A 26,487-nucleotide genomic window follows, 5' to 3' on the forward strand; every position below is an offset into this window, starting at 1 on the left:
TAAAGAATCCAGAAGACATTTCCCAGACAACCCTTCAGCGTCACAGAACATCTATAGCTGAAGAATGCATTTAGATGGGACAGCCTGTTACTTGTTTCCTCCACAGATAAATTGATGTTGGCCTTTGATGAGCAGGGGCTCTGAGTAAAGTAAATGGTGGCGGCAGCAGTCCTCTCCCCAAAACAAACATAGAAAAGGTGTTGGTGAAATTACTTTATTTAGTGTGATAGACGGCTGTGGTCAGACAGTCGCTATTCATATTAATAGTCACACTTACTTGGCTAACAGCTAGGAGACAGCAGGGCCAGAGACACACACTCACTATTATGCACATTCATAGGGAAGGCAGTGGAAAGTGAACTATTTTATTTCACTAGGTTTTCCCTCCCGCTTACTTATTCTCCCCCTCCTCCACCCCACCCCACCCCCAAAAAAAGAAAGTCCAGTGACTCGAGAGAACAATACAACACAGTGGCAGGGTATGTCTGCCTGTAAGGAGGGGAGAGCGGAACCTGTTCTACTGCAGACACAGACACTGACAGAACATCAGCAATTCCCACACAACAGGGAGTATATACATAGTATGGGCCAGGGCTTCACCCTGGGGGTGGGTTCTAAACGACTCAGACTAGGCCATTGAGAGCTTTAGGTAGGAAAAGGGGAACACTCCAGAATAGGAAGGAGAAACAAAGAACAAAACATCCCAGCTTCTCCCTGCAGGTCAACTCACATGGAGAGGAAGGGACAATGCTGACCACATACCAAATGTATCTACCTTAACCAGTAGCAGGGTGCTCCAGGGCCATTAAGTAAACACAACCAGAAAAGCCAGCCCTGGCATCATGAGTTGGGTGCTCCCAGCTATCAGGGTTCAAGTTAGTTCATCCAGGTAAGAGTGACAGTTCATTCCTCTTCCTGGATAGGATCACAAGGTTCACACAAAGAGTACATAGCTGAAGTGGTGACCAACCAGGCATTATACCAGAGGAAATAAAATTTATGCTGATGCACACCGCCTAAGCCCCTGTTCTACTGCACTGTCTCTACCCTTTCTTTAGGATGTACCCTGACACCACTACACAGACCAGGTGGTCAAATGGATGGTCTACCAGGACTTCTCCATCTCTTCCTTGTACTTTCCTCTCAGCCAATGGACAAGTCTGATCACAGCAGGGTTGTGGGTGGGCAGAGGCAAAAATTACTTTTTAAAAAAATCCCCTTTAAAACTATCATAAGAGTCACTAGGAGACGTTCCCTCAACCCAAGCTAATGGAACAGAAGCAGCCACAAAAAGCAACATTTCCCTTTATTTAATCCCATCTTCCGTCCTATGAAGGTGGGAACAAAGCCATCCTACTGCTTGTCCCAATGTTGGGAATGTTGTGACCTAGCATCTTCCCCACATACAGGGCTGGGGAGGTTCTCCGGCAAAGGCAGCTGCAAGGTTGAGGGTAGCCATGTTCTTTCTCATAGGCAACACACTAGATAGTTAAAAGAGTAAAACTGCTGTCACCCAGATTCAATCTAGTGGAATACGAGATGCTCAGCTGCCCTTCCACCACATCGGTTGAAGCTGCTGGCACTGGACTGAGCCACTTCTGCAGTGCAAGCCCCATTTCTGTATAACTAGTAACTGTGTAGCTTGTATCTTATGTCTGGCTAGCAGACAGTAGACTGTGCATGTTCCACAAGAAAAAGGAGATTCCCAGTATGTCTGCAGGTGAAGAGAACCAGAATGGGACCCGGGATGCCCAGTCCTAATACTGACATCCTAGGGATAAATTCTAGATTTCATCTGCAGCCTACAGATAGAGCCCAGGTCATCAACAGATGAAGTCAGGCAGGATCCCCCACAGCGACTGAATGCTCCAGCAAGTCTGTCTACCCCCCTCCCCTGCAGCTGACGACATTCCCCAGGGCAAAGAATCCAGCTGAAGCCAGTGATCCTGGGGAATTTTACCCGCCACAGGACAAAGGGAGCAAAGAAGATCAGTGGCTTGTGCTAGAGCAGATTGGGAGTAGAATGTCCAGGGCTCAGCTCTCACACTGATGTGGGAAGTGAGGAGGGCTGGGAAGCTCCTTCTCCCAAACCTCAAAAGAGAAGACTCAGGAATTGGCTCAGACTAACCACAGGAGGGAAGGACTGGGAGGCCTGTACTATGCACCCTCTCAAGGAAGCCAGACATGGAGAACAGATCACCCCCAACTCTCAAAACAGACAAGGCCAAATCAAATTGTGACTAGTTTTAAAGGAGAAGCCGCTGAAGGGGAAAAAATAAAAGGAAGTGGGGTGTGGGAGAGAAAACATTACTGGAGTGGAAGGAAAACTGGTTAAGATGCAAGGCAATTAGGGAGGTGGAGAAACAACCCCCCAGCTTTATTTCCCTTACGTGGCAGGTTTTTTGTTGCATTCACAGGAAAATACACCTGTGCAGATAGGCCCAAGGTGTGGGATGGAGTAAAGGGCACCATGGTGCCAAAGTGCAACAACTAAAAGAGGACATAACATTCATTCTGCACTCAGGGCTCATACCATGCAATAGGAGGGCAGCCAGGGCCATTCCCCACCAGCTAACAGGGAGCTCGCTCACTTAGTAGATTGATTAGTTGTTTCTTCAGTTCACAAAAAGTAGATTTGCCTAGCCAATGAGAAGTGATGGTCTTCAGTGAGACTGGCCAATCAGGGAAAGTGTTGCTATACAATGGGCACTTTAGCAGGAACAGCCGCTCTCCGTTACTGGCTGCTCAGGAGGTTTCTCTAGCTTGATGTCAATCACTGTAGAAGACAAGTTAAGGAAGCCACCTGGCCAGCGTCATGGGCAAAGCATCACAATACAACTTAATTCCAGTAGAGCACACAGGACAAAGTACAGACCTTACCTAACCCAGGAGTAAAATTGGGGTTTCCACAGTTAAGAACCGGGTAACAAGTACAGCCACCTAGGTGGCTTGGTACATAGGCATCAATGCCAGGAACTATGAGGTTTGTTTGTTGAAGCAGACATCTCCAGAACCAACAGCTGGCTGAAGGCATTGGTAGAGAGCTGCTGCCTTTGTGAAGGTTGAGGCTAGGAAGAAGTACTGAAGTGACAGCTATAGATTTAGCATCTGACAACCAAGGTTGCTGTGATAACACAGTTGAACCAGCATGCACTGACCAGTACAGCACCTACTCTGCTTGATAGAAGCCAGCACTTTGACTACAACATATTAGCAACTACCTGTAGCTTTAAACTAGTGTGACCTGCGATTTGGGGCATTTTCACTATAATCTGAACTGGTCTTTCTCCATAAATAGCCCATGGCAAACCACTAGCCCCACAAAGCATGCTTCTCAAGAACAACTAACTGTCTCCACCCCATGCTATATTACCAGTGTGTGCACATATGGAGTCACCAGTTGCTGTTAGAGCATTAACTGGATACATGGGCAAGTAATGTATTTCTATGAACTGTTGCTTTGGCAGAGGCTATGTTCCTGCCCTTCAGTCTGAGACAGTCATTTAGGAGCTCAGTTTGATGGGTTCTAGCTAAGCCCCACTTGGCAGTCCTTTCTCCTGTAATTCTGAATAGCCTCTCAGTCAACCCTTCCGGAGAAGGGAAGATGCATTAACAGAGCATGTACACTGAAAAGCAGACATGATGCGCAACAGTGGGGGAACTGCCCTCACTCAGCACTTTGAAGGGGACAAGCCAGTCAGAAGGAGGTCTGTGTGGCCCAAGGCATGCAGAATACAGAATCAGAAAAGATTAGATCATACTGAATCATTACAAATCAAAAACACATTTCACACCAAGCCTAAACAGCAAAAGCTCAATACTGGCCCCAGTGGTGCAAGTGGCCAAGACATTTGGCTGCAGATCCTCAGTTTACACATGCAGGTGAGCATTACAATATAAAGGCTACTTATGCTTTACAGTGATGCAACTGAGTCAAGGTCCATGACTGCCCTCAATCTGTCAAGGACAGCAGCCAGACCTGGCAACAAGGAAACCTTGCTAACTCTTGAAATAAGAAAGTGACTGCACAGCAGACAAGGATACTGTCTTCTTTGCTCTTCTCGGGTGTGCTGTCCATCCCAGGTAAGGCAGCAGCCACACGGCGGAAAAGCTGAAAGGCAGCAACCAAAGCAACAGGTGAACGCAGAACTTGTCAAAGAAAGTAAATGATTAAAAACCCAATTTTCTCTCTACAGCTGCTGTTGGAAAGCCAAGGTTTTGCTAAGAGTTATATACACATTTTAGCCAGCACTGCAGTAATTAACATAGTCCTCACAGGAATATCTCTAAGGACTTTATTCAACCCCAGTCCAAACATTTTATCAAGTTTAGTAAGCTACTGAATATCTACAAAGCACACCTCTGGTGCAGGATTTTGCTTCAGCTTTTTTATTTCTTTAAATGTACCAGACCATTGTTCCACAAAATGCCACGATGTTAAGAGCCAGCTGGCTAATAATTCCATCCTCCACTCAACAGGGAAGCAAGTCAGAGGCAGCAATTTACCATTCCAACCCCACTGCTTCTGTGCATAGCTATTATTGATTTTGTTACTGGACAGTGCTATCCACCACTAAACTGATCTAGTTTGTTCCAGAATGAGCTCAGGATTCTAGGGACACGGTGTTTGACATGGTGTTTAAAAGTCTACCCTTTAAGTTAAAAGAAATCCAAGCTCTGAGGCAGTGAGCTAGGAGTAGAGGGGTTGACTTGAGAGTGCTGCACATTAGCCTTTAGGGACAGACTCTTTTCTATCTATCCATGTTCTTCCTTCCCTACCTTAGACAAATCATGAACAGTGCCTCAGGTGCAGCATGGTAATTGTGCCCAGGACACACAAAGCTGGACTTACCTTGCAGCACTAGAGAATGACAGAAATTCATGCATTACAAATTCTGCTAGGCAAATAAAGCAATGCTATCAAGTAGATTAGGCCCAGAATTTTACACTAATGCAGAGTAATCTAGTTAAAGAGTAAAATGAAGTTAGTTTGAGAAGTCCCCAAACCCAAGTGTGAGGTTTCCTGCCAAACCTGTTGCCCTGCAGCATGTTGTGACTAGTGCAAATCAGAGATGAAGAATGTCCTGACAGCAATGATGTTGGGTGTACTTCAAAGTAAATGTGGAACAAGGTTTAATTCTGTCCCAGCAGAAACCACCACCTGGGAAAGGAAATTCCACAAGACACTAATTTAGCTGTAATTTGAAGAGAACACAGGTGATTTGGTTCCAAAGCTCTGACATACTTTAGCATATCAGTATATGCAACAAGTATTGTTGGTGTCACAGGTCTGGAAACAGGGTACATCAGCTGCTGACAGGATCCTTTAGCATTCTACCTGAATGAGCCACCCTCGGCTTGGCAAGAGAGGGAGCCTCTTCTATTTAAAGGACACACTGATTGCCTAAAGGGAAGAATTTCAGAGGCTGGGAATATGGAGGCAGAGGGTAAAGTGGGAAGTGAAGATTTGATGCAGCACAAAACCCATAAAGCAGCTCATCTCCCTAATCACAGTGAAGTGGAAAAAGTGCAGAATTTGCATCCTGAGGGCACAGTGCTGCTCTACCTGTTTCACATTGTATCCAGTCTTCGCACTTGTCTCAATAAACATCACATTCAGCTCTTTGGCTCTCTGCTCACCTTCTTCCGTAGTGATTTGCCTGGACAGACAGATGCAAACAGGAAAGAAAGAGCAAGAGAAGGAAGAACAGACAGGAGAGAGAAGGCATGAGTTACAGACTTCTGTGACTGAAACACTCTTCAGTAAAGGGTTTTAATAGTAGAGCATCGTCCAAGAAGGGAGACCGTAGGGCTTCTGAGCCTTTACGCCCCTCCCTCCCTTTACCTTCTTATGCTCCAGCTAAGAAGGGACCAACCCAAATGAGCAGCTGAGGGAATATGTAGATTATAATAACCAATAAGGATGAGTCTGCACCGACTGAGTTTCATGTAACAACACACTTAAGTCTCATTCATAGCCTTCTTGTGGGGGAAGGAAGGAACCTCTTCAGCTGTACCTAATGCAACAGAATCAGTGTGCAGCCATGCAAAAAGCAAGTCCCCCAAGTCAACAGAAGGAAACTCCGTAAGGTGATAGGAAGGCTCCAGCAGGAGGTGAAATTCAACAGCAAGTACTGAGCTGCTGCTTGGAAGCAAAGCACCTGCAAGAGCATCCCTGACCAATGCCCTGTACATACCTGTTTCATATTATATCCTGCTTTAGCACTGGTTTCAATATACATCACATTCAGTTCTTGGGCCTTTCTCTCGCCCTCCTCTATAGAAACCTGTCTACAGCAACGAGAACAAATCACAGAAAAGAAACCAAAACAAAAGAAAACTAGACAGAAATGGTAGTAGAAATTAAAAGAAAACTACAAAGGAACTAGCCAGCAACTGAAACATTAGCATGGAAAGAAAACATACAGGCTACACAAAATAAAATGACAAATTAAATAAATAGCTCAACTCTTCAAACATGTTTGACACTACAGCTTAGAGGACAGTACCTGGTTCTTCCCAAAGGGCTAACAGTTTCCTGAGGACTTTATCAAGACACAGAAGTCATGGCCAGGCTCAGACTGACACTGGGGCTTTGTTTAGTTTAGGATTAGAGGTGCAGTATTTTAACTAACCAACATGATCTGAACACCTAAAACTCTAGACACGACAAGGCAGGTTCTTGCTTTGACCAGAGTTTCAGGTGTTAGATCACATTAGCTTGCTCATAAGCAAAGCATCTGATACCACTGAGATTACCCCACGGGGTGGGAATATCTAATGCCACGTGCACTCCAACCACAGATATACTGCAAGCATGGCAAAGTCTTTGGCTTTTTTGTTAAGGCTGGTACAAATGATGAGCTGGCATACGCAGGGTGCCCTACATGTCTGTCCCATCTGTCATCCTGGGGAGGATGACTGATAAGGTTCCTATTGTGTCTTTTTCCAGCACTGGAAAATGACAAGAGTGGCAGATTTCACAAGCTTATTAAAAATTAGAAAGCCCAAAATCTAAGAGCCAGATGACTGATGTTATTCTGGGAACCGAGGAAGGACATAAAGTACTAATTGCTCAGGTCATAGCATTATTGTGGATAAAGCATGGTTCTCATGTTTTATCTAGTCACTTTCGCTGGCTGATCCAAAGTGAGGCAGCCTGGAATCCTTGTCAGGCAGATTTCTCAGTCCAGAGCATTTGGTGTGTGTTAATTACAACCTAGTTTAAGTTGTTCCTGAGTGGGAAGAGTTTTCAATGTTCCTGGAACGTATGGTAGTAAGGCATCATTTATGGTGGCATCCACTGAAGCTGGGACTCTGTAGAGTAACCTTGGTAGAAAGGAGCTTTGAAAACAGAACTATAGGAGAGCAACAGGGGAATGAATTAGAGTTGCTGGCATGAAGTAAACATGACAATGGCTTAGTTCAGTTGACACAGAGCATCTGTCAGTAGCCCAAGTACTAAGGTGGCATAGTGAGTAGGAGCCTAGCCTCTGTGATTAACTCACTGCTAGATGGTTTAACAAAACTGTATATGCTCTTCCCAGTGGGGCTAGAAAGCTGAACACAGCAGCAAGGCATGTTCTCGATAGTGAAGGGGAAGTGGTAAGGGTAGACAAGGGCCAAGGAGAAAATGAGACTCATGGCAGCAATATGCACTTGCAAGGTTGAGTATCATGTCACATGAGCACTGTGTAACACCAACACAATGGGGGAAGCAGAGAATGCAAGCGCTAAACTCTAAAATGATTTTTATACTTCATGGAAATGGTAAAATAAAAAGCAGATTTAAAAGTTCTAAAGTATTACAAATACCCCTTTAACAGAGTTGTACAGTCAGACATCTTGTTGAGCCTTACATCAAAGCAGAGGAAATTAAATAGCCAACTGAAGGGGTTTGGCTGAATGTTTACAATTTTTCTAGCATGGCTACCATACCAGTGAAAGAATTATATTTGACAGAGCATTTCTGTTTAAATTCCTCTTACGGCTTGAGCCTCACCCAGCAAACAGAAGTATCTTATGTGCAGCCTGGAGTGAATGGCTTTAGTTTGGCAAGACTACATTTGGCTGTGAGAGTTCCAAGTGTTTACCCCTGTTCAGCAACTTAGATTTTTACTCTACACCAATAACGCAAATAGGTTAACTAGAAGCAAATTTTCCATGGACCAGAACTCCGTAAAGTTAGTGCTTTTGACATAGTTGAAGGTAACTGTTTTGAAATTAGTAGTTAAAAAAATACTGCGCAGTCTAATTTTTCCCCTCACTAACAATGTGCCGAGGTGCCTAGCACTTGATATACATGAGCAAACATGCTTAAGAGGTTATCCATCATGAAATAAAGGCACAGCCGCTATTTGTATCTACCATATTTCTATTGTTCCATCACAAGGGTAGTTATGTGACATTTGAATCTCAGTGCACTTTGTCCTTCATAGAAAGTAAATTTCAATTAATGCCATAAGCTTGAATTCAACATTAAGGATAAGAATCTGAAGTTAAGAGATTAAAGAATGCAAGCATCCTAGGGGACCAGATGCTAACTACCCTGCTACACGTGTTGAAGTGACACCGTCACGTTTAAAATATTTTTCAAAAACTGAACTGCTTTCTTTAACATACGAGTAGCGTTTTATATTAGTAAACCTGACTGAGTTTAAAGAGTCAAGCTCACTTTTTACCTGTCTCATTTTGGACAGTTGAGAGTGGCCAGATTCACTTCTGTTAATTGTGAGTTTGTTTCATTTGCTGGTTCCAAACACTGCACTGCTGTGCTACCGCAGGGAATTCTGTTTTGTAGGAAGCCTCTCTGTTGATCTCAGATTTTGTAAAATCTGTTTTCCACACACCTACATCTGATACCAACGACGACTTGACAGGGCCTCTTACATTTGCCATGCACAAAGACCCACTTAATGTTGCTGTGGGGACCAGAATTTCCTGACTTTTGCGAAGTTACTTTTTCAGTCTTATCTTCCTATTAACAGCGTGTTTTGTACCAAATAGTGTGGAGCAGGTGCTTGGTTTTGGTAGGCTGGGAAGCGTTTTCAGTTGACTTTGTTCTAACCATGATTATTTGTACCGTCTAACAAGACTAAGCACCTTGGGCATTCTATTACATATGTTATGGAACAAACAGCAAGGACAGTGGGAATCTCACTCATCACGGGCTACTTAAGCCCCAAAGGGCCATTGTAGTCTGGACTTAAGAACAGTTAGTGGTCCCCTTAAAAGGTATACCAGCCACTTGCTATCAAACTGGCAAGGTCACCAATTCCCCCCCATTACCTCTTGTCTGCCAGGTCAGTTTTATTCCCCACCAACATGATGATGACATCACTTCCTCTCTCTGTTCGCACATCATCAATCCACTTGGAGGTTTGCTGGAACGAGTTCAGATCTGTGTGAAGAGGGGAGGATTGAGCACATTAACTAGAGGCTCTTTCAAACAGGGGGGTAATGAAACACTTCCAAAACTACCTGTGTCTTTACCCCTATGCTTTGCCAATTCCCCCAGCACTGCATAGATGACATCCTTAGATTGCTTCTTGTCCAACCCAGAAGGGAAGAGACAGTTACGTTTCTAATGTTATCTTTCTGTAATAACTCATGACTGTACACTTACTAGCCCCTCTCTCAAGCGTAGCATTTCAAACACGAGACATCAAAGCACCACTCACTTGTAATGTCATAGACTACCACAGCAATGGTGGAGTCGCGGATGTAGCTGGGAATGAGGCTGCGGAACCGCTCCTGGCCTGCTGTGTCCCAAAGCTGTAGCCGAACCTGCTGGTACCAGGCCAGGGAGAGCAGAGAGAGCAGAGAGAGAAAGAAGAAAGGAGGAAACTGTCCTTTAGAGAAAAGGCTATTTGCCAGAACTAACTGTTTACAGGTCTCAGTCTGGGAACTGGACACCTGCCTTGCTGACCAGCCCCCTGAACACGGAAAGAGCAGTGAACCCAGCTGTTCTATTTCAGGCTGTAAGAAGGCCTACTTTAATTACCCCTTCTGTGTGCCTGGGAGTCCCATGAAGTTCACACCCTCCCGCTCCCCATACCAATGAGCTCTACCTTGAGGCTATTGCCATTCCAACCAAAAAGGACACCACTGGCATCCTCCAACACTATTTAACATTGTGAAAGGTGGCCAGTAAGTAACCTACCATGTTGGCCATTCCCTCCAAGGGAGGAGCATGCGCTGCCTCCCCAACACACCTAGTCTAGAGAGCTAGAATCTCAGATCTGTGCCCCTTGTGCAATTCTCAGATTTATACTCAGATGTGCAAAGACATGGGACAACTTCTTCAGGAGACAACATAGTGAAATAGCATCTACATTCTCCTCAGCATCAAGCATCCAAAAGAGGGTAATGGGGATTTTCACGTAAGCTTAGGTCAAGAGGTTTCAGGAAGAAAAAAAGCACACGCAGCAAGCCCCAGCTCACAAACTGCATTCAGTGCTCCCTTGCAGGAAAACATGAAAAGCAGAAACATGCACTAGTTACTTGGTAAGAAGAGGGCAGTTTGGTCTCTAGCGCAGCAGCCATATTAGCTCAGTCAGACTATCTAAGCATTAAAGGGACTACAGGAAACATCACAATTTAAAAATGTTATTTCTCCTTCCCCCACTCACTCCACCCTCACATCCACAGGAGGTTCTTGGGAGGTCAGAAAGAAGTGACAGTGATTATGCCTGCTTGAAGGTGTGTCCTACCTACATGAAGTGTCAGGGCTCAAAAAAGGCCCCTAGATACCACAACGGTGAGTGAACAGATGCTTAATAAAATATATCAAGTAGTTTCACCTCAAATTCCCCCTCCCCAAAATGTTACCAACTGTAATCCTGTTAGCCGCGCTGCTCAGCTGAACAGTCTGATGGGGTAAGAAAAGCCTGCTACTGATATTCCCAGTGATCCAACATGTTTAGTGTGAGCTGGAGGAAGCCCCAGAAAGGACCCAGGAGGAGTATCTGAGCAGGCTCGATGTGCTCACAAATGCTCATTACTCAGCAGTTTGGAACAATAGCCCTTTCATGCCTGAAAGATGATGTTAGTTGCTAGCTAGCCAACACTAGCTACAAGATGAACGTGGCAGTTTTTATGAAGGAAGGAAGGAAGGAAGGGCAGACTGCCAAATTCTGTTTAGGAAGAGACTTGTTCTTGGAGATGCTTTGGCAGACCACACCTCTCCAAACTACTAGTACTAGCATTAGAATCCACTCCATTGCCCTATGGCTTCAAGAGAGATGGGGTCTAAATTTAAGTGTTCACATCTTTGGTGCCCTCCCCTCTCCTATAAAGGGTATTGCTTTGTGCTAGCATCCCCCAGTGCCAGAGGAAATCCAGGACAGTGAATCCCAGCCACTAGGCTACACTGTAAATGAGCCCTCAAGATTCAGGTTTGACTTGTACCCTAGGCCCATTCCTTAGCTTCATGATGCACCTCCATGGTGGTCTGCACATCACTGCTGCTGCCCACCTCCAATTCACCCAGGCAGGCTCTAAACAAGATGGAGTTTAAGCTGCTCCAAACTCCAGCCTCGTGATCATAAGCATAGCCATAGGATAAACCACTGAATCAAAGATGGTGGGCATTGGATGGTACAGTCAAGATCTCATTCTAGTAAAGGAATACTGTTGCTTGAACAACACGGAGAACCACTGAACTAACAAGCAGTTTGTGTTTGAACAAGCATAAAAATTCACCAACACTGAGCCATGGTCTGACACACAAAGGTTTTTGAGACGGTTTCAGAAGCAACACAACCCTGAGGTGATGGGATAAGGGGTGTGTGTGGTGGGGTGGGGAGGGAGGAGACAAAGAAAAACAATTTTTAACTGCAATACCTTATTAGCCTCCAGTGGCTCCCAGAAGTAAAAAAACTGATGCTCACCCAGTCTCTGGGGAGTAGTACCACCACAAAACCCTAAGCAGTGCTGTACAAGGGTTGTGCTGTAGAGAGAGAGGGAAGGAGTAGGGAAGGAGGAGAGGTCCTCATCCAGATATTTCTCTCGTAGCCTTTGGTATGCACAAGTTGGCTGGTCTCCTTACAGTACAAGGTAACAGACTTCAGAAGGAGCACCACACTGTTATGGAGGAAATGGACCTGCTTGATTGCACAAGAGCCCCAAACCCAGTAGTGCCTCACTTACATGGGAACATGAGTGGCAGCCATGTATCTAGAAGGGGTTACTGAGAGGTTCAAGCACTCCTTCTGGATTGATCCTGTTCTGCCAGCTTGTCTCAGCAGGCACCCAAGTATGTTGTATGGGGTGCCACAGCTTTGCTGATCTGCTAGACTGTTTTGACTTATTGAAGCCTGTTTGGAGAAGCTGAAGTTGCTGTGGAGACAGACTGCATATATGTACATTTTTTTTTTTAGTGTGTGTAAGGAGAATAAGGGAAACAATCGTAACATCCTTCCTATCCCCAACTCTCACCATTTCATTTGTGGCCGGGGCTGTGTAAGGACAATCTTTTACTCCAAGTCCAAACAGAACTGCAAGCCTCCCATAGCCTGCTGTAGAACAGGCTGAATGGCATGTTATGCCCCTTGCAATATCCAACCCTGGAAGGAGCAGGGAGGGAGAGATGTCATCACAGACTGGCAGAGTGCGCATCCTTTCTCTCAAACTCCAACCTCAGCTAGAGGTGTTCCCAATGTATATCCGAGCACGTCCATGTCTACGTGCAGAAGGCAGACTTGTCCTCATTTTCAACCTCAAATTCCTGCATGGTGCCCTATGGCACATTACATGTATATGTTCTGCCACCCCAGAGGTCCTTCCCCAAAGGAAGTCTCAGACCATCATTCCCAAAGTGGACTAAGCTTAGAAATTACAGAGACCTCAACTGCTTGTCCCCACTACAAATCACTGGTGAAAATTCAAACAGAAAAGTGATCTTACTTGTTAAACATTTATGTACTCAGCACAGTGCAAGACAAAAGTAAAGGTAGTCCCCACCCATAAGTCCTTCGGATTTAGAATATTGTATCCTAAGCTGTAGATTTAAGGGAACCTGCAAAGGAAAAACTGTTGGGGCAGTGTTTTTTATTTTACTTAGGTCTGGTCTATACCATATAGCTATACTGGTATAACCCTCCATGTGGGCACTTCTTCAGATATAAATTACTTTTTGATTTCCCAAGTGATAAACTAAACCAAGAAAAGGAACTCTTAATAATGGAATAAGTGTCTACCCCAGGGGTTATACCAGTACAACTATCAATTTAAATTCACCCCTTAGCTTACACCTCCCATATAGACAAGACCATTTTAATTTGGAGAAAGTTTCATGGATGGGTGTTTTCCCTTCAAAGTTGTTTATTCTTTAGAAATGCCAGGAATATTAAGTCTTGCCTTTCCCTTTTTGTCAGAGGGCTCTTTGGACAACCCAGACATGCATTGTGCAGTTTAAGTTGGTGTTATGCAGTTTCACACAGTTTGAAAATAAAAAAAAGTTACTCCCCCAACTCAGGTTTCACTTCTTTGGTATCTTTGTCAAATTCCTTCTAGTGCTCTACTTGTCCAGAGAAAACCTAAAGTTCTAGTGTTAAAACAAGTAGATAAAAGCATCCGAAAAACTCTTAAGGCCTTTTTTAATAACACAAAGGGATATAAAAAGGCATAAATCCAATTCACACACATACTCACCCTTTGTAGGTCATCTTTAAGGTTCGAGATTTGAGTAAACAGAAATCAATGATTTCCCAATTCCCTAAGCAGCCTTGACAGAATTACATTTGGAAGTGGGAAAGAAGAGACTTCAGCTACCTCATTCAGAGGCAGCAGATCCATCCAAAGAACACCTGCAGGCCTCTAGCTGCAAGCCTAGCCCACCCCATATGGAAAGGAGCCCCTTCCAGAAACAGAGCTGTCTCCTCCACTTAGAGGGCACCTGTTAACAGCAAGGCCCCTGCAGGAGCTCAGGCTCAGTACCTACTTGTAATGTCAAAGACAACGACAGCTGCAGCAGAGTCACGGATGTAGCTGGGAATGAGGCTGCGGAACCTCTCCTGGCCGGCTGTGTCCCACAGCTGCAGCCTGATCTGGGAAATGGAAAAATGTGGGGGGAGAGGAAGGGGAAGAGCAGGAAAAATGGAAACAAAATAAAACCAAAACCCAAGTGAAATAAAAAGAAAACTATTTTGCAAGGCAAAAAATAACACAAAAACATTCAAAGGAAAGTTAAAATGGAACAAAAATGCAGTGCAGGAGAATGAAGAGTGATGAAGGTACCTCTCCATCCCTTCCATGCAATGGCCGCAAACAACATGGCAGAACCATCACTTAGCCTCCACCTCCACACCAACCTGCTGACCTGTGAGAGAGACCCTATTTTGGTGGAAAACCAAAACATCCCTCATAAAATCACTTCTAACATCCACCAGAGATGGATTATGACCGTGTACCTATATCACTGCATCCTGGCAGTCAGACAGGACAGGGCTATCCACAATGCTTGCTACCTACATATGGCTGTATGCAGTCACACCTAATACATAAGGACTAAATCATCCTGGAGCCTCTTGTAGATTAGCTCATTATGAAGCCAAGAGGGTCTTTGTTTAATCTCATTATAAGGTGTAAAGCACAAAAGGTAGGATAATGCCTGAGGCCCAGCCACCTTCAACTGGGATGTTTGCTCTCCTGATATAGTGTTATCAAACACCCTCCAAACTGACCTACCGTCACTCATGCTCAGAACAGAGGATCCCACAGTGGAAAGAGGGAATACATACAACAGGAGACACTGGAAGTCATTACATGGGAGCCTAAAAAGCAGGACTACCTGCAAGCCCTCTGTGCTCACTCAGTAAATTATCTTGGGATGGTGTGAAATCTAACAGTTGACATTGCTGCCATAAACTAAGCTCTTCCTTACCTCTTGATGAAGGTTATGCCAGGGGGGACCAGTTTTCACAAGCCCTAAAGAAATCTACAAAAACCTACCAATCACACTGACTTGGGAGTTGCACCCAGACACTCTGATGGCTGAGGGCAAGCAGAGCTCCAGTTCCAGGTCAAATCTCTCCACACCTCAGCAGACTATTCCTCTCTTCCATTCCAGGATCACACAAAAGTTAAAGATTCATAGTATGAAGAAGAACGAAGCCCCAAAGCTTTGAACTTGTACTTGAAAATTCAGCCTGTTAGTGAGCAATACTGGGAAGTGAAGGACAAAGTTCCATCCATCCTCCCAGGCTGAGGTTGTAGCTATGACATAGAGCTCTGACAGTTATGGGTACTCATTAAGGTAAATGAGATTCCTTAGCACTCCATTTAATTTGGTGTGTCTCATCCACCCCCCAACAAGCAATGAGTTGTAAGTAGCATGTTTGTGTTCTCTCTCCCACAGTCAAAGCCCGTGTGTGTTTTTCTTTGGCAATTTACTTAGGGCTGATTTTGAGAATGAAAAGTACATGCACTGGGGGCTAGAGACAGTTGTTTCTTCTGTTCACGGTACAGGCAACACAGGATGGATTTAGAGTTTGAGCATCTGGAACAAGGATAGCTCTGAGGGGAGGATACATCAAATGCACCAAAATGTTAATTAGGCCAGAGTGCAACCAAGGCCCTGTCATGCTTCCATCCAAGCATGGCAGCCAGAGCCTTATCTCAGACACGGCTGGTGCTTGATTTTACAAGGCCTTGTGAGAAAAGACATGCAGACATCCAGAGAGCAGGTATTTTTGCTCCTGTTTCATCTCCCATTTCACCATCTTTGCCTGCATTCAACAGGCTTTATGGCCTCCGGTGGACCCCTACATGACTCAGAAAGCTAACCGTGGAGATAATGCGAGAGGAAGGCAGTTAGGAAATTCATTCTCTGCCACAGTGAGCCAGAGAGAGGGATGTTGCTCTGATTTGAAGATCAGGTGCAGAGGCAGCATGCCCAGTGCCACCCACCCAGAAGGGTTACCATCACATGCCTCAGGAGCAGCGACTGTCTCCAAAGGAAGGCCAGTTTTACCTGCTCAGCCAGTGATGAGTACTCATTTGAGATTTAAACAGGAAAGGAATAGGAATACCAAAAGGAATAAGAGAGGAATCTAAGGGGCCTCATGTAGCGGACACACTTAACTGTATTGCTTCAGTGAACATTTTCCTTCCTTCACTGACTTTACTCAGATATATATGTTTGTTATCTGAATGTTGTAGGTTAGAATTATGTTACTGACTTATCTAGCCACCTGCCCTGTGAGAATTGACCTTGTTATCCTCAGAAATCTTCAGTAACTTCACAGAGCAGAACCACCTCTGGTCTACTTAGAATCATTCATACTGACAGTCCCAAAGGCAGCATTGCAGCCACTTTTGCGAATGTGCATGTTATGCCTGTGATATAGCAGCAACGAGTACAACACAAAGACAGCCCTTTTCTTCAAGCATATGGATTTGTGAACTTGACACATTTTGCATAGTGCTTTTTTGACCTTCCACTGAAGCACCAAGTATCGCAAGTATCAGAAACAGGACCAGTGGTTTGAGCCAGTACAACAGGATTCCATGCAAGACCAATAACTAGCCTGACCAAGTCTGGCAATTCCTGTTAAACACTGCCCCTGGGAAGGCTGCTGTGGGGTTTGGAGGAATGGCCATTGCATGAAGAACCAGGCAGAAACACTGTGTGCGTGGGCAACTGCGGCTCTTGTGACTGCATTTGCCAGGTTAATTACAGCATCCTCACTCACCGTGCGGTCTTCTAAATACATTGTCTTTGAGAGGAAATCAATTCCAATGGTTGCCTGAAAAGAAGAAAAAGGTCTCAGTAACCTGCAATTTATCCCCTTATACTGGTTTGTACAGCATTATATTTATTAGTCTCAAAAATCTTCCAGTTAAGGTTGTTCATGTGCATTTATCGCCTCAATCCGTCCGTGAGAGAGTGTCTTAAACAGTGACAGATAGGGCAATTTTCTGCAGTATCTTTGCAAGACCTTATTGAATTAAGTTTAAGAAGCTTTGGAATCCATTTGTATTATACATGAAAACCTTATCTCTTATTGTAGGATTGCATAACTTCTTTAGGGAGATGTGATGTAAACCCGGGAAGTGTTCTGAGCATCAAAGGACTATTTTAAACAAAGTACCAGATAATTTTGTCCCAAAAGTTCCTTCTTAAGTGGGTTTCCTAGGAAATGCTAGGGAGGAAGTGAATGCAAATTCCCACCTCCTGATCCAACCTATTGAAGCTATGCCCTGAGGAGAAACCAATTATCTGCAGATTACCTATTCCTGGAATCTGAAGATCAAAGTCCTAAACTACAAATTCATGAGAGTGCTTGTTCTGAGCTAACAGCTGTTATGAACCACAGAAAAAACCCTTGGTGGGGTTTGAAGAACTGATCACCTGCCAGAGCCTTTGCGGGAGTTGAATTCTCTCTGGTGAAGCTTATTGGTGTGTGTAGGTTCTTTTATTGTTTAATATGTTTCCTCTGTAATGCTTTCACCTTAAGAATAAGTGTGCTTGCTTAGAAAGGGCTGTGTGAGAACTCATAACTGTGGGCAATTATGCTGTTTATAGCCTCTGAGAAGAAAGCAAAATGCTCATGCTGACTTGTCTAGGCAGTCTGACTTGCTGGGAAACTCAGTGTAGGCAGGGAACTGTGTAGCCTCTGTAAGGAGGGAGAGTTACACAGATTTCACATCTTACCTATCTCCACATGGCACTGAGATGTCAGCGCCCACCTATGTGAAACGTCATGCATCTAGCTTCACATAACACAAGAACCAGGAGTCACCCAATGAAATTAATAGACAGCAGGTTTAAAAAGAAACATAAGGAAGTACTTCTTCACACAATGCACAGTCAACCTAAGGATCTCATTGCCAAAGGATGTTGTGAAGACCAAAAGTATAACTGGGTTCATGGAGGATAGGTCCATCAATATCTATTAGCCAAGATAGTCAGGGATGTAATCCCAGGTTTATGTAGCTTCTATCACAGTTCTTGAAAGGTCAGTTCTTCCCAAACAATGAAGGAATTTGATGTACTTTGATAAAAGAAAGCATTTACTGGGCTACCACTCACCTGATAAGTATTGTCAAAACTGTCATACATAAACCTGGTGATCAGAGATGTCTTCCCGACTGCAGGAGGAGAGAAAAAAGTTACTTTCAAGTGGCAGAAAAGGAGTAAGAATGCTTCCCACAAAGCACAGTTAATTCAAATGATAAAGTTTCCAAACTCAGCGTTTGTTGCTCTTCTTGCGACAACCTTCTTTGGTCTGTAAGAAACTGTCTATACTACAAAATATTTAGACAAAGAACCCACTCACAACGTGGTTAAAATATAGTGCAGAATAGATCTAACTAAGCCACATGATATTTTCAAGGTTGTACTAGTTAATTACTAAGTATACTGTAACCTGGTCCTCAACTTCGTTGTAGCTGAAGTGTGGATGGGATTTAAAAATTATTCATTTTGCTCACCCAAAACAATGCCAAATCTGTATAAATTATTTGTATTGTAATACTTAAGAGCCCCAGTCCTAGACCAGGACACCATTGTATTAGGCTCCGCACAAACAGAACAATGAGATAGATTGTAAACTGTTTGGGGCAGGGACTAACTAAGACAAATGGATACAGACAGAGGTAGTGTGGAGTACAAAGAAACAGTGTGACAGTATTGGGTAGCATGATAGGCAGTGGCTTCAGCACACAAGCAGACCAATCATTTTTTGAAGGTATCACACAAGAGGAATTTTTTAAGAAGGGATTTGAAAGTAGATAATGAGGTAGCTTTGTTGATGTTTATGGGAGCTCCTCACAAGTACGACGGGTAGCACATGAGAAAGCAAGAAGCTGCTTGTTTGAAAATTTAACAAGTGGGCAATGGAGACTGGTATCATAGGCTGATCAGAGGCAGGAGCTGACATCTCAATAGTGAATGAGAGATGATAGGGAGGGTTGGGACAGGCCGTGAAAATGAAGACAAATCGCTCATGTGTGATGCAACAGAGAAGTGGGAGCCAGTAAAGGGATGCAAAGAGAGAGACGATATGGTCAAAACAATGGGCTAGTAAAGTGAACTTTGTAGTAATATTTTGAATGGATATGAGTGGGGCAAGTTTGTGTGGAGAAGATCTAATAGGGAACTGCAGAAAGTCACAGAAGAACCAAAAATAAATGTTGTGAAATCTCAATGGCTTCAGTGGCAGAATGGTAGGATAACAGAAGGCAAACAAGCTAAGCTCTGCCAGGAAGGTCATCTTTATGGTATCCAGTGGCACGGTTGATCTAAGAAGATGGAAGAAAAACACTGAGCAAACTAAGAGCTCTTACTGGGATTTACCATCAATAAGAAACATGTACCCTTGACAGAAAGAGGTGGGGTAAATTCTGAGCTCAGCTAAGGCCTCTGTGGTCTATAGAACCAGGGAGGGAAGTAAATGCTTGCAATTGTGAAGGCCAGCAAAAAATATATTGCAGTAATCAAGACGAGAGCCTTGATGAGAGTCTTAGCTGTGTGGATGGATAGGAGAGGCTGTATCTCAGAGACGCTGAGCAGAAACAATCAGTAGAAGCTACAGGTCTGAATCAAAGATGATGCACAGGTGATGGGCCTGCAAGAGACACAGAACAGTAGTGTTGTCCACAGCGATTGAAAAATGAGGTACTGGGGAGAGAAGATCCAGAGTTCTGTTTTAGCTATGTTAAGCTTGAGCTTATGACTAGACAACTACAATGAGAAGTAAGAGAGAGGCTGAGATTTTAGTTTGGAGACAGGTCTGAAGAAGATGATCTCCAAGTTGTAGGCATAGAGATGGCAACTGAATGTGTTTGCAGAGGAGACAATCAAGAGATGGAAAAGAGGAGCAAGAACAGAGTCCAGTGGAACCCCCCACAACTAGCTGAAAGGGGGATATCCTTTGAAGAACATGCTGAAGGAGCAATGAGAGGTAGGAGAACCAGGAGAAAACAGTCACTGAAGTTAAGGGAGGACAAATTTCAAGAATAGCATGGTCTATGATGTCAAAGGTGGCTGATAGGTCAAGGAGGATGAGGCTGGAGTACTGGTTCAGAACTTTGGCTACGAATAAATAATTAAAGACTTTCACAACAGCCGTTTCAGTAGACTGTAAGGTGAAGAACACCAGATTAGAAAGTAACTCTAGACAGCGACTGACTGCTCTGTTTACAAAGAGCTTAGAGACAGAAGGAAGAAGGGGTGGTAGCTGCAGAGGCAATTGGGGTCAAGATTTTTTTTTAAGATGGGAGGAACTAGATAAAGTATGCCTCTGTTGTGAGGGGAAGAGTCAGAAGTGAGAGAGAGAGAGAGGTTAAGCAGAACTGCAACGGAGGGGATGAGAGTGGGCTATATAAGTTACACTACTATACCACTTATGCTATTTTTTGGCTATTTAATACCAATATGCAACTTGTATCCCATTTACATCACTAGGGAGTTTGACCTAGAGATATCTATAGGAATTACACCTTCTTGTAACAGGTATGAAATCAGACCCTATGTTTCTTCACTTGTATCTACTTTTCTCAGTTGCACCAATGCTTCTGAGCACCCTCTCTTTCCCTTCATAGGAAAAGGGCATAATTTTTTGACAGGAGCTATCAAGTGGTTTCATAACAGGGTCCACGTTTTAATATGGATCCCTTCCTATCCATTCAGAACTGCTTAACTTATCTGTGGAAACTACAGCCATTGCCAACACAGATAGTAACATTAGGAAAACAATATATTTTTAGCTTTCCTTAAGCACTGTTTAGTAGCGGAATGGAGAAAGAGCCAGCACTAATCGGCTCTCCATGGACAACCAAGCACTCCGCAGACCATCACTGTGAAATGTGCCTTATGGGATCATAGATTTTCTCATGTACTCCTTTACCACCCCAACGCCGCACACTGCAGTGACCCTCCCTCTACTGCCTTCCCAAGGTGGACCATGCTCCCTCATACAGCTTCTTAACACTGTCCTTTCAGCCCTCATTTATGCTGAAAAACAGCTGCTTAAACACATCTGGGGATAATCATGTTTTGCAATTGTGTTCTACAAAGCTGGACAGAAGTCACCATAAGTGCTTTAACCATATTTTGGTGTACATAGCTACCAAACCAGGGTTAGTTACAGTTTAACAACACTTATGAAATGGTAATTTCTGGCCACACAGATCTGAAACAGCAACATTATAGCACTTGGATCATAATTACGCTAGACAGAATTCAATTTTTTTAAAATATTGACTGACAATATCCATGTTTATTTTTAAACATTTTTTCTATTTTTATCTATTTCAGTGTTCACCATTGTGGGAAATTAGGGAGGCGGGGCCACAATCTTTAAATATTTATCCTTGAGTTGCAACCCTTCTGTGAGGTAGGGAAATACTATTATTCTCATTTCACATGAGAACGAGGTAGAGACACTCAATGTCTTCCCAAAGATCATGCAGGAAGTCTGTGGTGGGGCAGGAACTTGAATCATGGTCTCCTGAGCCTCAGGCTAGTACCCTAACCACTGGACCATCCTTCTTCATAAATGTGAGCTTTCAGCAGAGCAACAAGAAAAGCCCTTTCTGACTGTTTGCACCTGGCCATGGTGCTCCCCCAAGTGGTCTAGTGGAAATGCATTAAGATCATGCAATTCTTCCACAAGTGCAGAGAGTGGAATTCCTGAAATCTCTTTACCCTACTCACGAACACCCTCCACAGACAGCTCCCAGAAATTTGGCATTACACTAAACCGGGGGTTCTCAAACTGAGGGTTGTGGCGCCTCAGCGGGTCACAAGGTTATTATATGGGGGTTGCAAGCTGTCAGCCTCTACCCCAAACCCCACTTTGCTTCCAGCATTTATAATGGTGTTAAATATATTAAAAAGTGTTTTTAATTTATAAGAGGGGTTGCACTCAGAGGCTTGCTGTGTGAAAGGGGGCAATGGAGGCGGGTCACCAGTACAAAAGTTTGAGAACCCCCTGCGCTAAACCCAGTAGCTTTCAGCCTGTGGAGAGACCGACTTCCCACTAAGAACCTCAAGAATAATCTCAATGTTCTATATGTGCATATATTATTGCAACCTCGCACATGTTATGAACGTTAGCCAGCCAAGACATAAAAGTCTGCTTGCTTATCCTGTGATAAAAAAGTGAGCTTTTTTCAAACTCACATGCTCAAAAGTGAGTGAGCAGAATTTTGCAAAGCTGGATAATGCCAAAAACAAACACAGTGGGCTTCACTGAACAACTGAACTGGTGGGAGTGAACCACCATTAATATAAAAAGTTCAGTGTGCCTACACTGAATCATATTTTGAACCAATGCAGTTTTGTCCCCCATCCACACTAGGCCATTTCTAAAGCCATTTCAGTTGCACTACTCTCTGGGTGTCCACTCCCAGTTCTTGACACAGCTGACAGACACTGTGGATTTAGGAAGATCACAACCAGTGCACTGCAGAAGAGTAAGAGAAGAATTATTTGCAACATTCATACTATAACTCCAAACACTTCCATCCACATTGTCACCAAAATGGCACAGACCAAACTGTGTCTGGAGCAAAGGATTTGGGGAGGCATATGATGATCTGGCTGGGGCACTTGTGCTTGGTCACCAGGCGTGTTATAAGTGTGCTGACAGGAGCGTGTCATCATCAAAACAGCGGATTTCCTGGTGCAGATAAGGTCTTATCCCTGGCTAAGGACTGGAGAGCTGAGAGCCTGGCTGGACACCCCACACACCAGCCCAGGTCAGCAATGCTGGGGACACAGCCAGCCATTCCCAGGAATGGTGAGTAGGGCTCAGATCTGTGTCTGGCCTTGTGCGAAGAGCACCAGGACGATGACAGCAGCGCCCTCTCCCCACCCCCGAGAGACTAGAAATCACGGAGGGGGATGATTGCAGCTCCTGCGGAAACCCACGGGGCCACACCCCGGGCCCCGATGCAGCCACTGAGTCTTCCACTTGGCCACACCGCACCCCCACTCCCGGGTCTGCCCCGCCTCAGCCCCCAGCTCCGGGTGTCCCCCCGCCCCCGCCCGGCCTCCACCCTGCCCCCAAATCCCTCCCGCCCCGCCCCCGAGTTTACCCCCCGCCCAGGCACGGCGACCTCTCTCTCCACCCCGCCCCCGGCGGCCCCACCCCAGTCACAGAGCGACCCCCCGCCCCCCAGCCATGGCCCCGCCCCGCTCACCGCTCTGCTCGCCCAGGAACACCAGCTTGAACTTGCGCAGCGGGTTCCCGAAGTCGCCGCCGCTGCCGGGCGCGGACATGGCGGAGCGGGGAGGCCGAGCCGGAGCCGGGACTGGGGAAAAAGAGACGCTACCCAACTCCCACCGCTCCGAGATCCACCCACCGCCACCGCTTCGGGCGTCACTTCCGCAGACGCAGAGAGCGAAAACGTCATCCCCCTGCGCCCTGGGCTCATCCCGGCCGGCGCGTGAGCGACGTCTTCACGTACCAGCTTGCCCGTTCCTGTCGTGTGACGTCACCGAATCGTCACGTGGCACGCTGGTGCTGATTTCAAGGCTGGGTGTTTAACGGCCCAAGGCAGCCAGTGCCTGAGGTGGGATGAACAAACCCCCTTCCCCAGGACCGGCCCATAACATTTTGGCATCTGAGGCAGGGCGCTCAAATGGCGCCCCCACATTCCCCCTCCCTTGGGCCAAAACTTTGAAAGTCCTTTGTTCCTGTAGAACCCAATGTGGCTGGAACATGGGACTGGAAGAGTTTGCAACAAAAACAGTATGCAGCATTCTGGGGTTTTGAGTACGTAAGCCATGGCCTCTCCACTTAGTCACCATTGGGGATTTCACGCCAGGAATGTGTTGGATGGAAACTTCTATTTTCATTGTCTTTGGGGAACATGAAGTTTTTCACTTGCTGTGGCCCATGCAGTACAAGGAAGTCCCTCAGGTGTCCCTGCTCAAGTGGGTCCACAGCCCTGGATCATCTAGACTTAAGGAACTAAACTCAGCAGCAGCTGTTTCTGGCGCCTCCACCACACTCTTCTCTGATCTACACTTTTCTTCAGGAATGTGCATGGTTCCATCCATTTGAGATGAGATATGGATGCTGCAGTAGCTACCAGGTCACCTGCACTCTGACTAACTGGAAGATCAGGCATCTCCTCAACACTCACATCCTCACTGGGGCCAGAAGGCTCATCGTGAATATTTGTGTCTATGTATCTCAGGAGAGCTCCTTCCTGCTTAGATAGAAAAGCTTCCTTTGCTTTCTTTCTTTTTCTGAATGCTGCCCAGAGGGGCGTTTTCTTCTTTCACTCATGACTGCTGTTCTGTGCCAGCTATAGTAACTCTCAAAACTCAATTGAAGGGGACAAATAAGTCAGCTGGTAGCAGGGCCTGAGTGAGGGAAGATATCAGAGTCTTAAGGGTCTAACTGCCTCATACTACTGCAGTTGACGGCCTGTTCTCCTCAAGTGGGTTCAGGGAAGCAGCAGGAAACAGGAAGCTCCCTGAGAGGCTGGTGTTAATCAGTCCAGGCTCCTGGGGGTACTAGAGAGGTAGATAAGAAGCTCCTCCTCTTCTCTCTCCCTGAAGCTCCTGCTGCTTTCTGTTATTCCCTCTCCCCTTTTCTCCTGCCTGTTATGTCTCTTGTGCCGTCCATCCTCCAGCACAGCACTCCACCATCTCTGTGCATCTAGAGCAGAGAGAATACATGCATCAGCAGCAGACACAATTTTCTACACTCTGGGGCGTAGTGCCCCCCCCGAGGCGGCCGCCTCAGTTTGCCTCATGGTAAGGCCAGCCCTGCCCTTTCCCCAGACTGTTAGGTACCCCCACCCGGATGGGTAAGGGTGGGTCTCCCCATGCTCCTATAACAGACTCCCACCAGATGGATAAAGGACATCCCCATGCACCTATAACAGGAACCTCCCACCAGATGTGTAACAGGGGGTCCCCCATGCTCCTATAATAGGGACCTCCCACCAGATGGATAACACAATGTACCTGTAACAGGAACCCCCCCACACACACACACACACCAGATTTTTACATAAAATCCCCCCATGTATCTATTCCAGGGGCTCCGCAGCAGCTAGATACCAGGTTTCCCCTAATCCACCTATAACAGGGGCCCACCCTTCCGATGGATAACAGGGATCTACGCTTCCCTGCCCAAATGTACTGTAGACTATAAGCCTCCATTTGCAAAAACAACACCGTGTTTTTAGCCTTCATGGGCCTTGAAGACTTAGGTCACATAGTAAGAATGCTGATGTCCTGCACGCACTAGTACAGTACTTTCAACATTACTACCCAGGTCGTAAATTATGGGTCTGAATTTTCCTAGTGCAAACATGACCATGGTTGTAGGGAAAATCTGAAATATAGGACATGACGTCCTATCTAAACGTGACTTTTGTTGCACTTATGTAGCTGCACCAATGTAGCTAAACCAATGCAACCTCCCTGTGTACATGTGCAACACTGAACGAGCTTCTCCAATGTGAACCTACCTGCATAGAAGCAAGCCCACTTTTGCATCATCGCAATACATAAGGAATTTGCTCCGGTGTAACTACATTGATATGGTTACATTGGTGCAAATTTCCCTAATCTAGACAAATCATGACTGCAACTGAGGCAATGATATCTGCCTGAATTTGCAGACAGACTCAAGCAGTAGATCTGAGGTGTGAAATGCCCCATTCATCTTAAGGTGGTATTAACTCTGAAGTCTAAATATAACAGTTTACATCACTGTTGTTCATTTTAGCAGAAATGTCCAGCTCCCAAACTGCAATGCCTTTCTAGCTGCCAGAACCTATTTTCATCAAAGCTTCTATGATGAAGTTATGCATTGTCAATCCAAAAATGTGTACTACCTTAAAACAGAACATGTGGGGGCAGGGTAAAGATACATTGAGTTTAATAACACAATAAAAAAGAATGGATACCATTGACTGTATTATTCTTTTACATATTTAATTTTAAACATATTTTTTAACATTTAGCTGCCACAGAGTTTCCAGTCTCTGCGCCCTTCAGAGAATCCAAAGAACCTTGTTGCAGAATTTAGATCTTGCTTGCCACAGAGCACTAGATATTGACTGTAATGCTGTTATGGGGTTTTGGTCAACTGTTGTCACAATCACAGTTAAACGTGGATGACAAATATGATCCTGCTGGTTCCATTCTCTTCTGCAATTGGTGCCAAATGGCTGAGTTACTGAGCCAACTTCTGGCTGAGTTACTGAGAATCCACTGTTTACTCTAGTTCAAACCAGCAAGTGACCCATTCCCCATGCTGTAGAGGAAGGCAAAAAAACCTTCCCAGGATCTCTGCCAATCTGACCTGGGGAAAAATCCCTTTCTGACCTTAAACATGGTGATCAATCACACTCTGAGCATGTGGGTGAGACCCACCAGCCAGACACCTGGGAAATAATTCTCTGTAGTAACTCTACATCTAGGGTCCCATCTCTCGCCATTAGAGATATTTGCTAATAGCAGTCACAGATGAGCCATATGCCATTTTAGGTAACCTTATCACACCATCCCCT

The 26,487-nt window shown here is 45.0% G+C and overlaps 1 protein-coding gene across 7 annotated transcripts; it reads right to left on the reverse strand.

Moving 5' to 3' along the window:
• Positions 1-200: 200 nt before the first annotated feature.
• Positions 201-23,338, reverse strand: RAB41 (RAB41, member RAS oncogene family). Of its 7 annotated transcripts, none has more exons than XM_073360959.1 (8): positions 23,152-23,338; positions 18,035-18,093; positions 16,695-16,748; positions 9,681-9,786; positions 9,289-9,400; positions 5,567-5,660; positions 4,045-4,111; positions 201-2,776 (listed from the first exon to the last, which is right to left on the reverse strand). In XM_073360959.1, the coding sequence occupies exons 1-8, from the start codon at positions 23,228-23,230 to the stop codon at positions 2,712-2,714; spliced, it is 636 nt and encodes a 211-aa protein (XP_073217060.1). In that variant the 5' UTR covers positions 23,231-23,338; the 3' UTR covers positions 201-2,711. The 7 variants fall into 7 exon arrangements, 6 of the variants coding, with proteins under 6 accessions (XP_073217060.1, XP_073217062.1, XP_073217058.1 ...); XM_073360961.1 differs by lacking the exon at positions 5,567-5,660 and adding an exon at positions 6,198-6,291; XM_073360957.1 differs by having other exon boundaries at positions 9,681-9,789.
• Between the last annotated feature and the right edge of the window lie 3,149 nt (positions 23,339-26,487).

Source organism: Lepidochelys kempii, chromosome 9 (genome assembly GCF_965140265.1).
Source record: "Lepidochelys kempii isolate rLepKem1 chromosome 9, rLepKem1.hap2, whole genome shotgun sequence".
NCBI classification, from domain to species: domain Eukaryota; kingdom Metazoa; phylum Chordata; order Testudines; family Cheloniidae; genus Lepidochelys; species Lepidochelys kempii.